This window comes from Dinoponera quadriceps, unplaced genomic scaffold (genome assembly GCF_001313825.1).
Source record: "Dinoponera quadriceps isolate SergipeBrazil2010 unplaced genomic scaffold, ASM131382v1 scaffold566, whole genome shotgun sequence".
Lineage (NCBI taxonomy): Eukaryota > Metazoa > Arthropoda > Insecta > Hymenoptera > Formicidae > Dinoponera > Dinoponera quadriceps.
The window spans coordinates 537,515-553,212 of NW_014555972.1; the positions used below are offsets into that span (position 1 = coordinate 537,515).

Here is a 15,698-nt window from a genome sequence, read left to right on the forward strand (position 1 = left end):
GTCAAAAATATATATGTCATTTGGTAGCCGGCTGGCCGGTCGAAGTCTTCGAATTGCCCGAGAGTCGCTGATCAGGCATCGGTCCAAAAACCGGCCGCGTCGCGACGACGCCGCCGACGTCGTCGCTGTAAAGCGCGCGCCGTTGTTCTCGCGCGGGTCGCCGCCAATCTCATCGACTGGATGCGATCGCTCGCGTCGTGGCGGGAAATTTGGGGGGGGGGGCGCATACAGATGCGTTCCGGCGAAAATTTCGCGCCGCCGCCGGCGGGGCCGATATTTATCGCTCTTTCCGCGCGTCGCTGTTGGTAAAATTCGCGCGCAGCCGCTTGAGTGACAAATGTTTAAATGTAAGATACAGCGGATACAGCGTATAATCCGAGCCGCGCCGATTCCAATCTCCGCTCGGAAGATGAAAATCTTGGAAAAGACGGAGGAGATGGAGGTAGAGGAGGAAGAGGGAGGCGGTGATGCACGTTCATCCGTCCGTACGTATCGAATGTTAGGCGATTGTCTTTTGCCAGGCGAGAGAAACAGAACGTGACCAACACTATTCTGGTCGCTGTCACAAGACAACTCGAGCCTAAGTATAGGAGGTCGGCTGCCTGCCTGCCTGCCTCTCCGTTTAAAAATACGTCACACCTCTCGCACTCTCCCCGAACCCGAGAGCGCCGACAGTAGTCTCTCTCTCCTCTCTCGGGCGCGCTCTCTCCCGCCGCTACTCTCGCGCTTCCTCCTCGCTCGTTTTCCTTCTCCCAGACCGACTTTTTTCACGCGTTTTCCCACTCGCACGCATCCGCCGAGAAGGAGAGAAAGAGATATACGTCGATCAGCGATGTTCAATGATTCACGACGAAAGAGTATTTTGGAGCGACGATCAATAGCAGTAGTTTCGCGAGCGAGAGAGGAAGAGAGAGAGGGGGGCTGATCGTCGTTGAGTAGAACTTGCGAGGTTTTCAGACTTCGTTTTCACGCCACGAAGTAGCAGCCACGTCGCGCTATTTCGCGGAACGACGGTCCTCTCGATCGTGGATATTAAAGAGCGATCCGAGACGCGACAGGAGATGAATATCGCGAATGATACTCGGAAAAATAGAGCAGGTCTCCTGTCGGTGTAAATAAGCGATGAGGTCGGTCCATTAAAGTGCGAGATGGTCACGCTGGGAAGAAGAAAACTGTCAGATCGACAAAATCGGGTTTTCCCTCGTTCGAAAGAAATATTGTGTCCGCTGAATGAATCACGTGCTGGCGCATTAATCCGCGTCACATCAATATAATCGCCGATTCAACCGTGATCATTGAATCAATTGATAATTTATCGCGGAAACTATACAGGGTGAGGCAATAATTGCCACCTTGAATATCATCGAAATATGAGAGTAGGAGAAAAATGTATCTAATACAAATTACATCGATATTAAAATTTATCTAATACAAATTACATCGATATCAATCGTTACTTCGGACTAAAGATAGAAATTACATTCGAAGTTTCGAATTTTTTAACCTTCGACACATTATATTCGAATAATGAAATTTGGAAGTATAAAAATTCGAACATTTGGATATTAAAATGTTTCAATATTCGAAATTTCAGAAATTGGAAAGTACGTGTATTCGTTTCGTAGGCATAGTAAATAGTATTTACTGTTCTAAAGAATGTAATTTTTTCTTCAATATGTTATGTTATTACATATGAAAAATTTATTGTAAAATGGAGCTAATAAGATTTGTTGTTTATTATTTGCGCTTTCTTCATTCACCTTGTTTTAACCGTTTTAGTGCTAGAGGTTTTTAAAAATCCGTGACGGATTGTGCCATGCAGCGCGATAGCGCTTCGTTCATTTATCTGCGAGTAATGCCAATCGACGCGATCGCGCTGCTCTTGTTTTTCGTCGAAATATGCCGCTCGGCGCACTCGCGCTTCATTTCATCAGTCATATCAGAAACGTAAATTAAATAAAAACAGCTTATTTATGCAGGTGGTTTACGATTATTTGAAAAAAAATAGTAATTACGAGAGGAAACTCTGATATGACTCACGACGAGCTACATTCGGAACCGAGCACGTTGCGAATTGACGATCGTGACCAAACATCGCGGCATATTTCACCACAGTACGCGAACAGCAGCGCGATCGCGCTGCGTGGCGCTAAAACGGTTAAACTAGACAAATACAAATCTCAGAATTAGGCTGAAGATATATCTTTAATTAAACCGATATTCTTTAGTTGCACAGCATTTTGTGGTGCTCTTCAAAATTAGTTCTATTAACAGCTTCGACGTTTCGAATCTTCGAATAACCCGACATTGAATATATAAATATGTCGAATATTACTACCCCCTACTTCAGACTTTTCTGTAAATCCCCTATAAACGTTCCACCCTCATCCAGTTGCGAATAATATATTTTTATTTTCCAAAGATATTTAAAGTGACAGTAGTTATTTTCTCGCCCTATATATTTACCTAATTTACTCAATTAACTGGACGTTTGTTCAAGCGAATTGTGCTCGTACAAGCAAACTCTCGTTGATTCTACTACCGTTTCTCCTTTTCTCAACGTAGATCGTCGATTTGTGAAAATTGACGATCTCACGGAATCGACACGTTTCCCCGGCAAAAAGAGATGATACAACGCGTCGTCGAAAAGTCAAATTTCCAAGGCTACCCCTTTCTCCCCTCCGGCTATCTGTTTAACAATCGCTCATCATGGCGATATCGCGACGAACCCTCCACCGTCGAGAATCGGCCGTTCCACCTGCGATCATTCGGCCATTATTTTCGGACACGCCTGGGCGCATCGAATTTATGCACGCACACATGTGCACGCACGCGGGGCGCATACGTACATATAACCCCGTAGCCGGAACTCTCCTCTGCGAACTTAACGGCTACTTGTTACAGCTACAGCGAGACGCGCGGAGGCGAAGCCCGACTTATTATCGCGATAATTAACAATTTCCCGAATCATCAGACCGCGAATGCAGTTGCCTTTTGCATGGAGATCGAGCGCGCCGCGTTACACGGAGCGGCCTCGTATCAACCGCGCGGGCTTCCTTTGACCCGCGGATTTTTCCGTCCGTTTTGAGTCTCGATGTTCTCTTATTGAAAATTTAATGGAACGTCATCTATCTGCTTCGCGCGGCCTTTGCGCGATTCTCCGCGTCAGGCATCCACGGTAACCGAGGCTGAAATTACGTTTTCGTTCCGGCCCAAATGAAAATCTCACCAAGTCCGCGCGCCGAGATTGCCCGGGGAATTAATTTCTCGTTAATTTATTAGCAACTGCGCGTAACTTGATCCTCGAATCCGAAGAAAAATCGACTGGAGATCGGTCAAGAGGAATTCGTAGGTCGAAGGAAACGCGGTTGATCCAGGACACTCGGTATATCGAGAGTCTCTCTCACTCTCTCTCTCTCTCTCTCTAGTCGAACTCCGCCGCTGCTCTCCTCTCGTTCTCGCCGCGCCGCCGAGACCGGGAGGGCGAGCGGGCGGGGAAATGCGATTAATTGTGAAAGATAATAGACGATCGATCACAGTGCCAGTTGGTAATCTTACGTGAAACGCCGCCGGATCAAAGGGTTATTTGTTTCCCGTCGATTACGGGCGCGCCGGCGAAGTCGCGGATCTTCACGATCGCTACGGCGCAACGTCTCACGATTGCTGCCCCGATTGCGTCGCGTAACGAGCGCTGGTTATTCGCGGAAACTACCCCTCGTCGTTCCAATTTCCTTCGCGAGGAGCGTGTTCATGTAACAATGCTATTTCAACGCTCTTAATCGTTACTAATCGATTTGATTCGAAGCAATTTCATAACTGATATCATTAATACATTAATTGATATTATCATTGTTTCCCGAGGGCGACTTACATCGCTCTCTCGACTTCAAGATTTTCCTAAGCCGAGCTCTTTCGACCGCGGCCCCTCAATCAATTGAGACCGCGACAAATTTTCTATTCGGTTCGATACACAGTAATTTCCTAATATGATTAATATAAGAATTAATATCATCATTGTTTTTCACGATAACGAGTCGCATCGCTGTCTCGACGTCAAGATTTTCCTACACGGGGAAATATTGTAGTAAAAATTACCACAAAATTTTGTAGTACTGAACCATATCGGAATTGTGGTTAATATTATGATGTGTGTTATAATCTTTATATAGTGATTTTTTAATTCTTTTATTCTTCTTCATTAATGGGAATAGATTCGTTAACATATTTAGATTGAGTAACATAGAAAACAGAGAAAGAAAAATAACTGATGAAAGAAAAATTAATTATTAATCAATTACAAAATTGAGCGCGCAAGAGAATGTTTAAACATAGATAAGGTCGCATTAAAAAAATCCATAGAATTGGAATATATATTCGCAAAAATAATGAATCTAGAAATGCAAGAATTACAGCCGTATAAGGTACGATGATATATTATTAGAGCGACCCGTATCACTCTCGACGTCAAGATTTTCCTAGATCGGGTTCTTTCCCCCTCGATCCCTCCACCCGGTCAACGCAGACCGCGAAATAACGCTTCCTGCCTCCGCCCCCCCCCTTCTCACGCCTCATCCCTTAAACCGATAATCTCCCCGAAAATAGCCGGCGCCGCACGTGCATCAATCGACGAAAGAGTAGGAAATGACTCAGTGCGTTTACTCACATTGTTGCTTGTGTCTGGACTCCATGAGCATCATCTGCTCGTGTTTGTGCCATGCAGCGTCGGTAGTGTCGGTGCCGGCGATGCCCCTCGCCCCCGCGGAGGGTGGCTGGACACCCCCGCGTCCCCCGCCGCCCCCGCCACCGTACTCCATAACGGCGACACCCTACCCCGCCCTTTCGTTGCTGCCCTCGGCAGTCCTCAGACGCTCACAACATGGAGCCAGCCAGCCCTCTCGATGCCGCACGATCGTTCTCTCTCTCTCTTTCTCTCCTCTTTTCACCCCCTTTCCTCTTGTCCACCCTCCTTCTCCTCTCTGTACCTTCGCGGCACCCTTTCGTATCCTTCTGGTCGCTTGGCAAGCCGGACTCTTTCTCGGCGATTCCTACAGGATATCGGCCCGGTCAGTCTCCGCGAGAGGATCTCCTCTGTAAAGGGGAGAAACGCCAGCGATCCAGGCTGGAGAGCATCGAAACAACGTCCAAACAACCGTGACGGTGTATCCTTTCGTTCCACCGCCGCCTCTGCCGCGCGTTGTCCTCGTAGCCGTCGCCGTCGTCGTCGTCTTCGACGTCGTCCTCCTCCTCTTCCTCTTCTCCTTCTTCCTCCTCTTCTTTCCTTCCACTCGACGACGGCTCTCTTCTCCAGGAGGAGCACCTTAAATCTTCTCTCGTCTATCGAGGATGCTCGAACGTGTCGTTCCTCGCTCCTCTCTCCGGCCAGGCCGCCTCCTCTCTTCTCGCTCTCATACGAAAAATAGCTCTTATTTACACGCACGCTCACGAGTCGCTTTTATATACATATATATATATACATATATATTTATATAATTATATATATATATATATACATATATATATATACATATATATGTTCTGATTTCTTTCTCCTTTCTCTCTCTCTCTCTCTCTCTCTCTCTCACTTCCTATGCTTCCTGTATCACTCTCTCCTTTTTTTCTACATATATATATATTTATGTGTGTGTGTATATATATATATATATATATGTATGTATTTTTTATCTCGCTCGTGCACGCTCTTTCACGCTTCGACTAAAATTTTACTAGCTTTTGGCGTTGTTGCGGTCCTCTCTCTCTCTCTCTCTCTCTCTCTCTCTCTCTCTCTGTTCCTTATTATTCTTTATCTTATTTTCCCTGCCTCTTTCTCTAAATATATATGCATATAGTCGGAGGATTCAGCCTTCGTTTTCTGTTTGTCACAGCTGGTGCGTATTTCGGAAGGGGGTGGGTGAGGAAGGAGGACGCGAAAAGGCCCGGTGGTCACTTCGCGTCGCTGTCAGCCTTCATGCTTTGTCGGCGGCGAGGCGAGATGCGATGATACCTGAAATCAGAATGTACGAAACGTTAATGACACTGGCGAGTCACTCCCACGCGGTCGGAAACATCGTGCGCGCCAACATTCCGATCGCATGTGGAAACCGCCGCGGCATCGACGACGGCAAGATTCTCTCTCTAGCGCGTCTATGAATCATTGATAGAGCACGCGGTGCATGCCTGTACGTACTAGACCTATACGTGAAACTGCACACACGCATGAACGTCAAATTTAGAAATCGCGCTGGAGAGACCCCGCGAATCACACTTTTACCGAAAAATCCCATGCAAATACAGCTCGCTCTCTCTCTCTCTCTCTCTCTCTCTCTCTATTTCTCACCTTTCCCAATATTACTATCTAGTCACCGGAACAATAAATAACAATAAAAAACAATGAAATGATGACTGCTTCTTGGCAGAAGAGGTGACAAAAAGTAACCTCCCAGGCATCAATATAGTGACTATAAGTAATTTTGTCAGATTCTGAGAATAAATAAGGCTATTTAAGCGAAAAGGTAACACTCATATTTTCCTAGATTTATTTTTGGATAACTTAACATATAGCGAGTTCTTTTCATATTACGGTTTGAAAGCTCATAACAAAGAGAAAACCAAGCACGAACGATACAATATAAATACGTTTTCGGAGCGGTTTTATTTAAAGAGACGGCAAAAAAATATATAGAACGCCTATATTTTACAAATTTAACGGTAGCTAGAGAAAAGTGATTACAGCTATCCATTTCGAACGATAGTAAATATTTGAGTAACTTGTCAAGAAAAAGCGACAAAAGGTGACTTGAGTGACTATACACCCAGCGCTGCCCATCCCTCTCGTCAAGAGTCGCTCTCAGAATGCGATCGTAAAATCTGAATATCTCGTCGCGGGACACCCTGTACACGGCGTACGCCACAGGGCGTACACACGAGGGGCTGCGCGCGCCCACCAGTCATAAATTAACAATCCAAAAAGCGGCAAAACAGCCTATTGTCACGCGACGCTGAAGTACGTTATTCCACGGTGGAAGGCATTCCCGTCGAAAATCCCAGCCGAAACCGTCGCGAAAACAGTAACGGCAACTAATTTGCCCGCCAATGAACAAGGAGAAAGAGAGTTCGTCGGCACCGGGGAGTGAAACTAGCCGCCGTTAGCTGCACCGACGACGACGCTGCAACATCCGCCGGCCAGATGCCGATTCTCAGATGCTCGATTACAACCGATGTGTCTCGATCGTACGTACTCTCGATACCTCAATAATTCAACGATTCTCGCAACGAGTCGCGCTCGTTCCCTTCCGCCTCACCACCCATCCCCTCTGCTACGCGGCTTATTATTATCCCGATTGCATTCTTTCTCCGGGAGTGATCGAATGGGCCGGCCGTACATGCATTCGTCCCATTAAAGGATCCCAGAATAAAATCCGTCACGTAGTAAAATCTGGGATATGCCTTTAAATAGCAGATCGGGTCAGCTTTTTGTGCGCATCGATCCGCGCAGTGGCGGATTTCACGATATACGGTCGCTTAGGGCACCGCGAGATTTACGATTGTCTTCTCGTTTTCAAGTTATATTCTCCTCGTGAATCTCGTCGTTTGCGTCGTGCGCAAACCGGCACGATGAGCAATGATCTCCGAGCGAAATTCTCTCTCCTATATCTCTCCACTCGAATAGTTCGCTTTGTTTGCTTTTACTTGGTATTTAATATCGTAGTAACTCGGCAAGCACATTAGAAACGCACGAAATTACGTTTGAGCTTATAAAACGCGCCGAAAACGATCTTCAAACAATCGGAAGAATGCAAGAGTTTAAAGGGTTGTTTGAGATTCAGTGTCATATTTTTAGTGACGTATTAACAGGGCCATTCATAAGTTTATTATTTATCGAGCAAAATGAGGTTTTTCTACACTTATTTAATTACCTAAACAATAAATATTATTTCTTATCTTTCTTATTAATACTAAATGTATGCATCAGTTGATCTAATAGAGATGTACAGGTAATAGAAAGAAGTATATAAGTGTTTAAAGAAGTTGTGAGGCTCAATGCCGTATTTCCAGTGGCGCATCAAAGGAGCTATTCATAAATTTAGTATTTCATGTAAAATTAGGTTTCTATACTTTTATTTTACTACTTAAATAATAAATGTTAATTTTACACAAAATTGAGGTAAACATATATACACAATATTACAAAAACGAAAATATTTATTTTCCTTATTAATGTTATACATCGGTTGTGATCTAATAGAGATGCACAGATAATAGAAGGAAGTATATAAGTGTTTAAATATGTGTTAAATATGTATATATGTATTTCAAATATTATTATAAATTATGACTGGCGTTAAACTGTAAGTCCCATATACTTATGTATAAAATCTGCGTACGCACCACAAGTATGCGTGTGGGGATTGGAAGACATTGAAAGATGTTATAAAACCGATATATACATACATTATAAATTATGAACTTGACACCGCTGTATTTTCAAAATAAAATAGTCAATAATTCCGAAGTTTGTTTATGAATATTTATATATTACTCCTTAATATCATATTAGTTTTTTGTCGAAATATTTCTAACCTAGAAGATATGAAAAAATAATAATAACCCGTTAATCTCAAAGAAAATATATACAAGTGTCAACTTTAGTTGCAAATATCTTAGAGCTCTCGAATAGTTAATTTCTTTCTAATTGCAGGAGAAGATGAAATAATACTCCAATATATACGTCGTATAAATTTCATCGAATTCTTATCAAATTTATTTCGCTTTACAATCTCCTTAAGGTCTCTTTAATTCTAAATCCACCACTGGCACCGTACATCCACGCGATGATCGTGAGTCTCGACATTGCTGGCCGGCCGGCCAGTCGATCGATCGATCTATCTTCGGCGATATGCCGCAGAGATGACGACAAAAAGCCGCGAAGAAAAGGTCGCGACACCTAACTCGCGCTGGCATGAATGGTGACCACGAGATCGACCCTCACAACGCGGCAAGGCTCTCTAATGCGGGTGATCGCGATAGCGCGCCCTTATCTGGAATATTTAAGTGTCCCGTTAGCGTAGTCGGCGCGGGTGTGCAAGTACGAATGTGTATGTGTGAGGGGGAAAGAGGGTATTGACGTGGGACATGTCAAGGGACGATCGGGAATTTGGAGGCCGTCAACCTGTGACCGGCAAGCGAAAAACAGATCGGGCCGAGATAAAGCGTGATGCTATTGCCGGGAAATGCGGCACGATTGCTCGTAGCGGCTTTGTGTTAATTGAAGGTTACGTCGAGTGAATTTCGTTTCATTAGCGTTATTGATTGTGATAACAATCATGCGTTATATATCGCGCGAGATTAGAGCTCGCATAAAAATCGTAATCTGTGCGCGAGTATCCCGCATCGCGCGTCGCGTCGCATGCTTATCGTCGGGCGTGCAGCGCGCTATCGATATAATATCACAGCATGGCGATTATAAATAACACTCGATTCACGCTGATATATCCCGCGAATTTTGCAAAATCACTTCCATATTTCCTCGTGTCGCCGAAATTTCGAATTGTACACGTACAATAGAACTTCCTTGAACGCCCGTGTCGAAATTTTCATGCTACTTTGACGCTCTTAAGGATGATTTGCGCCTACTCAGATGGTCTATTGACTAATAAAAACCTGCTTTAATGATATTGACACTTCTTAACTTCTCTCTTATCATAATCATAAATCTTATTCATTGAATTTTAATGTTACCTTCAACCCAAATTGAAATTTTGATGAAATTTTGCTCTTAAGAATAGTTTGCGGCAATCTAGACGGCTTAATAGACTAATAAAAACCTACTTTGATACTGACATTTTTCAACTTCTCTTTTGAACATTTTTAATTCTATAGATTAAATTTTAATTTTATCTTGAACGACCTATTTTGATGCTAAAACAGCGAAAACAGAAATTCAAGATATCATCAGGGTCAAAGTAGGTGTTTTAAACCTATCTTGCTATCTTAACTTCTACTGTGTCGTAGAATCAAAAGTTTAAAATAGAGCCAAAATTTTGACTTGGGCGGACCTTAAATTGATGAAGAAGATAATCCCTCGTGGAACGACAGTTGCCGAGATCTTTTAGCGAATCTTCGGTTTTCCTCGTTCGCTTTGTATCTCCGTGCGACGTGTGACTGATAATTTTACGAAATCTCGTCGTGGCAGCAATCGACGACTCGACATAGTCGTGGTCCGAAATTAATATTCAAAGTGACAAAGTGGAACGCGAGTGGGAGCGCATGGGTTTGCCGGTTCGCTTGCAAGTAAACCGAATTGAATCTTTAATATTGGCGGGAGTCACGTGCGGAAAATCATGTCGATCGTTGAGAGAGAAAGGAAAGCCGTACCGCCTTTTTCCCGCGCGCTTACACACACACACATACACACTTCGTCGTGAGCATCTTTCGCAAAGTAACTTCGCGACGTTTAACGACCTCCACAAACGAGAACGCGTCGTGATGACACACGAGGCTCCCCTCCAGGATGTTCAAGTTACATAGCAGACACGCTTTCGAACGGATGCTGTGAACAAAAAGTTCAGCAAACACGACCGAATACACTGAAAAAGGATTTGATAATAAGTATTAAAATTTGAATATTTCCCGTCCAAATATTTGATTACTGCAACCAAATAACTTAGTTCCTCCGTATACTGTATATACAGTGGGGGAGGCCAGGGCTAGTTGGCTGATCGATTACTTCTGCTATTCTCTAATAGATTACAGAATCGAGCAATCGGCAGAAATTTTAAACATATCGAAGATAGTTACGGAATTCCTACTTGCTCTATTCTGTAACCTGTTAGAAAACAACGGAAATAATCAATTAGCCAACTTTCCCCTTTAGCCAACTAGCTCCGGTCTCCCCTACTGCAGTTCCATATGTTGTGTACTTAATACACGGAAAAAAAAGCTTGGTTGTTCCCTTTTTGGGTAATGCAATCAGATTTTCTCCGTGTACGGAAATTATCCGGTTGTCGTAATCAAATATTTGATGGGCAAATATTCACCAAATTTTAGTACTTATCGCCAAATTCTTTTTTCAATATATTTTCACCGACGAGAGCACACTCGGCGATACGTATCGTGGCGCGATTATCCTTCGTCCTGCGATCGCGGGTCGCGCCAATTTTGAATTTCGATCAATCGTCATAGTAACCGTAATATCCCGGGCTCGCATTTATAGTTACCGGCGATAGTAATATCGGTCTTGGAGGGGAGGGAAGAGGGGCAAGAGAGAGAAAAAGTTTAATCGTAAGTTTCAATGTGCTGTTTGTATATACAATAACTATTGTCGATCCTGAAGGGAGCGCGGGAGTTCCTGTGCAACGGAAAAAAACGCAATAAAGCAAACGCGATACGCTCGCTCTTTTCGCCCTGATTTTTATTGAAAACGAAATCGAGGTTGCATCGAAGGATCGTCGACGAGTGTTTTCCACCGACATCGAATTCACGATCGACGATTATATATTTGCGTGTATAGATATACAGAATATACATACGCTAATTATTCACTACTATGTTCTCGCAAATCCGCGGCGGCTGTCGTACGTAAAACGGCGCGACGTAAAACTCGGAGCTTCCAGGACAAGGTATTTTTTTTTCTTAATTAGCTTGTCAGTTACCGATCGACGAGTCGTCGCTCCTCGAGAAAGAAAGTCAACGGACTTTAAACGCGTGACGAATTTTCTTCGGCGGCAGCGACGGCGGCGGTGGAAAACTATATGTTCCTCGTACGTACGTACGTACGGCGGGCTTTTGTTCACGGCACGCGGCCGATCGATCGCGCCGAGGGATCGCGCAACATTGTGTGCTCCATAGAAACAGAACGAAACGTTCAGGTTTGGGCCAGGTGGTCTTCGCCCTTCCCCACTTGACGCGGCGGAACGGCGGTTGGTAGAAACGCGAAGCCCCGGCACGCATCAACAGCTGTTTCGCCCTTATCGACGATCTGAGCGAGGAAAATCTACGATTCTTCGCCGGACGCACGACTATCGACTATCGCCGAGACGGTGAAGCGCATGTTTACGACGCGAGACCTCGATACCGTACCAATACATTCGATATACTTAATAGTACTCCACGACGTGGCCTCATATCGGATCGCTGATTAAATAAGAGAGACAGAGAGAGAGAGAGAGAGAGATGGTAAGGAGGGGGGAGGAGGGGATAGGCCATGAAACATCACATTAGACGGCGTACTTGTAAATATAGATGCGCGTAGTTACTCATTTTGTTTACATTCATGATATATTTCGTTACATTTGGTGCAAATTTTTCAGTTTTGACAGAAAGTAGACAATCAAACGCGTTTTGGTTTAAGCAGAATTTCTCCAACATCAATTCATTATTACGATCTTTATAGCCAGAAATTCTGTTTCCTTCAACCAAACACGTTTGGTCCACTTCCTGGTTACTTCAACTATAATTTTCTATCAGTATGTGTATCGATGGGAAAGAGGGATAATTCCACATATCACGTAATATTGAAAGAGGGCATTAAATACTTTGTGACAAGATTGTAAAGAAGGAAGCGAAGGGGGGGGGGGGGGGAATATATCAAAATTTAGAGTGACGTAATTGTTGAGTGGCCGCTAAATCATGTTACGCGAGCGAGTGCGTCTTGCGCGACTTCCCAAAGGGGGAAAATGATAAGGTGAAAACGAGAATAGATAAAACGCGCGAGACGACGTGTTTCGCATTATCGCCTACGTCAAGCGGATAACATTCTCGTCCTGAGCGCAACGCGCGCGCGGCCCTCCTCGGCGACGCGTTGCGATGCGACGCACGCGGCAGACTGTCCGGTACATCATAATTAATGGCTATTATTATCCGGACATTCTTCACCGCCGCTAATAATAATACTGTCGCCCACTTTCCGCGATCTATTTCTGTCTACTTACGTACTCGACGAAACACTCGCGCGAGCACGGCGCGCGCGCGGGCATTGCGATGCGAGACGAAAGTTTTCCAGCTGGTATTAACGATTTCACGTTCAATCATTGATAAAGTGCGCGCGCAAAGTGCTATAAACTCCCCTTATAAGTACAGAGTACCGAGTAAACTTGCCGAGTAACTTAATTTCTAACACGAAGTATGCTGCGAGGAGAGTTCTCATCGGCGGAATCTCGCGCGTGCGCATTCGTACGAGTAACCGACGCGTGCTCCAGAGTGGCCGATGAGTTGTAAAAATTATAAAAAAGAAAGAAAGAAAAGGAAAAAAAAAGGGAGGCGGAAGAAGACGCGATATCGCGTATATATGTTGCGTATTTTTAACGCATTCGCGCGGCGGCGTCGTCGATCGATCGATCGCCGGCTTTAAATTGCAACACCCCCGGGGTGTCATCTTATTTATTTATATTTACGAGTGCGACTGTCGTTCCAGCGCTCGTTTTCCAGACGCGAGGAGACAACGGCACTTTGTCCCTGACGTGAAAGTCGTTCGCTTCTCTCCTCTCGCCATCCATTGACATTCTCGTCGCGACGTCGGCGACGACGTCTTCCCACCCACCCTCTGCCCGCCGTCTTCGTCTCCTCTCCCGGGCTCCTCCCCCCTCGGGCTCGTCTAAGACGTCGATATTGAAAACGCGTGACTAATGATTATTGGCCGCGGCGTGTTTAACGGCTCAAACGATACGCGCGATGCGCGCCACGTGACCTCCTCCTTCTCCCTCTTCTCGGCGGAGGAGAAGGAATTGCGGGACGGTTCTCACAGAACGACTCTCGCGAGCAGTGCGCGAGTGGACGAAAAAAAGAAGAAGGGAAAAGAAGAAGCGGAGCGACGATCGATATCCGCTATCCGGCGGCAGAATTCTATTTGTACGCTACGCGTCATCGACGCCTTCCGGGTCGAACGCATCCCCCGTGTCGCTACTTTGAATAATTAATGAAAATCTCGCGCTCTCTTCAGCCGACGCGGTGCCCCGCGAATGTCTCGACGCGCACGCCTTTGACCAATCCGCCCAAAGTGGGAGGCATTGATACGCCCGCGGTTATATTTATTTCTCGTTTCCTCTCTCTCTCACTCTCTCTTTCGCTTTTCATTGTCTCTCATTGTGCCCCGGTCCGAACGCGCGCGTAACTACCTCGCAAAGCACGGCGGTTCATAATAGCGGCGCAGGGCTAAGTAAGCCGGCCAATAAGTACCGCGGCGTGGAACGTGTCGTCTATTATTAGAAGCATCGTTTCCGCGTACGGGCACGCAGACCGCGTCATGCACGCGCGTTGACGCGCGAGAACGTGCAAGCGGACGCCGCGATGCGCTCTCTCCCTCTCACACGCTCGCGACGCGCCGACAACGGCGTCGAGTGTGATGACGACGACCGCCGGAGAAAAGGAAGCCCGTCTCGCTTGCATCATTTCGAAGCGGTGTCGCGATGCGTCCGCGCGAGGCTATTGGTCTGACGACGCCGCGACGATCCTTTGACCACTTTCCGAGCCGCGAAAAGCGGAAGGGTGCAAAGTCGGAAGAGAATTCAGGGACCTCACTCTGGGGACGCGCGTTTGGCGCTAAGCCTGGCCGTTTGATTACAAGTCTCGTTTTGTTTGTGGGAACCTCAGATATTATTTGTTTATTTAGTCAACCATATTCGTATACTAGGTAAGGTAATATAAACTATCCATATTGAATACCTTCGAAGTATGAGAATAGGAGAAAAATTTATCCAACAAAAATTGCATTGATACTAATAGTCATTACTTCGAACACTTTTCGTAAATGTAAACATCTCTAATATTCATCTGGTTAATTAAATATTTTTATTTTTCGAAAATGGAGAAGGATATTGGATAAGTTGGATACAGTTAAAGGAAATATGTTGAAAAAGTTTTAGAAAGAGAGAGAGAAAAAGAGTTGAAAAGAAAAAAGGAAAACGATAAAGTTTGCGATATAGGGAAGTAAAATAAGACTGACAAAGAGATGCAAAGCGATGTAACAAATTCTGAGATTAGTGCAAGAATTAAATAGGAAACGAGTAAGATTAAACATGACTCAGTGATTAGATATAAATAAATAATTGCAGCAAATACTCTGAAAAATGTTTTGACGTTCTGAAAATCCATTTTGCCATTAGAGGGTTAAAGTATGAATAGTTAAGGTAAAAATAAGGTAAAAATAACTAATCTTTCTTCTTGACGTCAAACTGAAGTAAAATTAATATATATATATATATTTTTTTTTTCAAAGAAATTCAAGATAGTGGTTATTACCTCAACTCGTATACTCATGTATTATAAAAAATTTTTTATTTTCGAAATTATCTATATTTTCATAAAAGCTATCGCTCTTCATTTCTGCTCTCGCGCTGTTTCATTTTATTCTATTGCGTTACTAAAGGGTTTTCCCGTGAATAAATGATTATTATTATGAATATTAAATAGTGTGGTTTCAGCGTGGAAATCAGGAAGGCACATTTAGCGTTCGCGTCCAGAATATACTGGGAACGACGTCCGGGGGAAAACGCGCGCGGGTATGTGTGTGTGTACAAACGCCGTCGGATCCTCCTCGTGGAAAATATTCCGATTCCGCGCGCGACGTTTTTATCGCGGTTGCGCATTTTCGTTCGCGCGTCATTCACTTCCTCGCTTCGTGCCTCGTTTCGTGCCGCGAGAGCGAGGAATCGACGTAACCCGATTTCGCGCAACATAATTGCGACGGATACTGCCGGCACGGGGGG

The 15,698-nt window shown here is 44.7% G+C and overlaps 1 protein-coding gene and 2 long non-coding RNA genes across 3 annotated transcripts in view; 1 reads left to right on the forward strand and 2 right to left on the reverse strand.

Moving 5' to 3' along the window:
- LOC106746292 (serine/threonine-protein kinase minibrain) overlaps positions 1-4,814 on the reverse strand; it is a 54,030-nt gene extending 49,216 nt beyond the window's left edge. Inside the window, exon 1 of the mRNA XM_014622734.1 lies at positions 4,664-4,814. Coding sequence (XP_014478220.1) covers positions 4,664-4,814 — 151 coding nt within the window. The remainder of the gene's footprint in view (positions 1-4,663) is intronic.
- Positions 79-6,306, forward strand: LOC106746293. Its single transcript, XR_001374586.1, has 2 exons — positions 79-485; positions 5,883-6,306. It is a non-coding gene; the product is annotated as an uncharacterized LOC106746293 (long non-coding RNA).
- LOC106746294 overlaps positions 5,809-15,698 on the reverse strand; it is a 20,491-nt gene continuing 10,601 nt past the window's right edge. The window contains exon 2 of the long non-coding RNA XR_001374587.1: positions 5,809-6,001. This is a non-coding gene — a long non-coding RNA (uncharacterized LOC106746294). The remainder of the gene's footprint in view (positions 6,002-15,698) is intronic.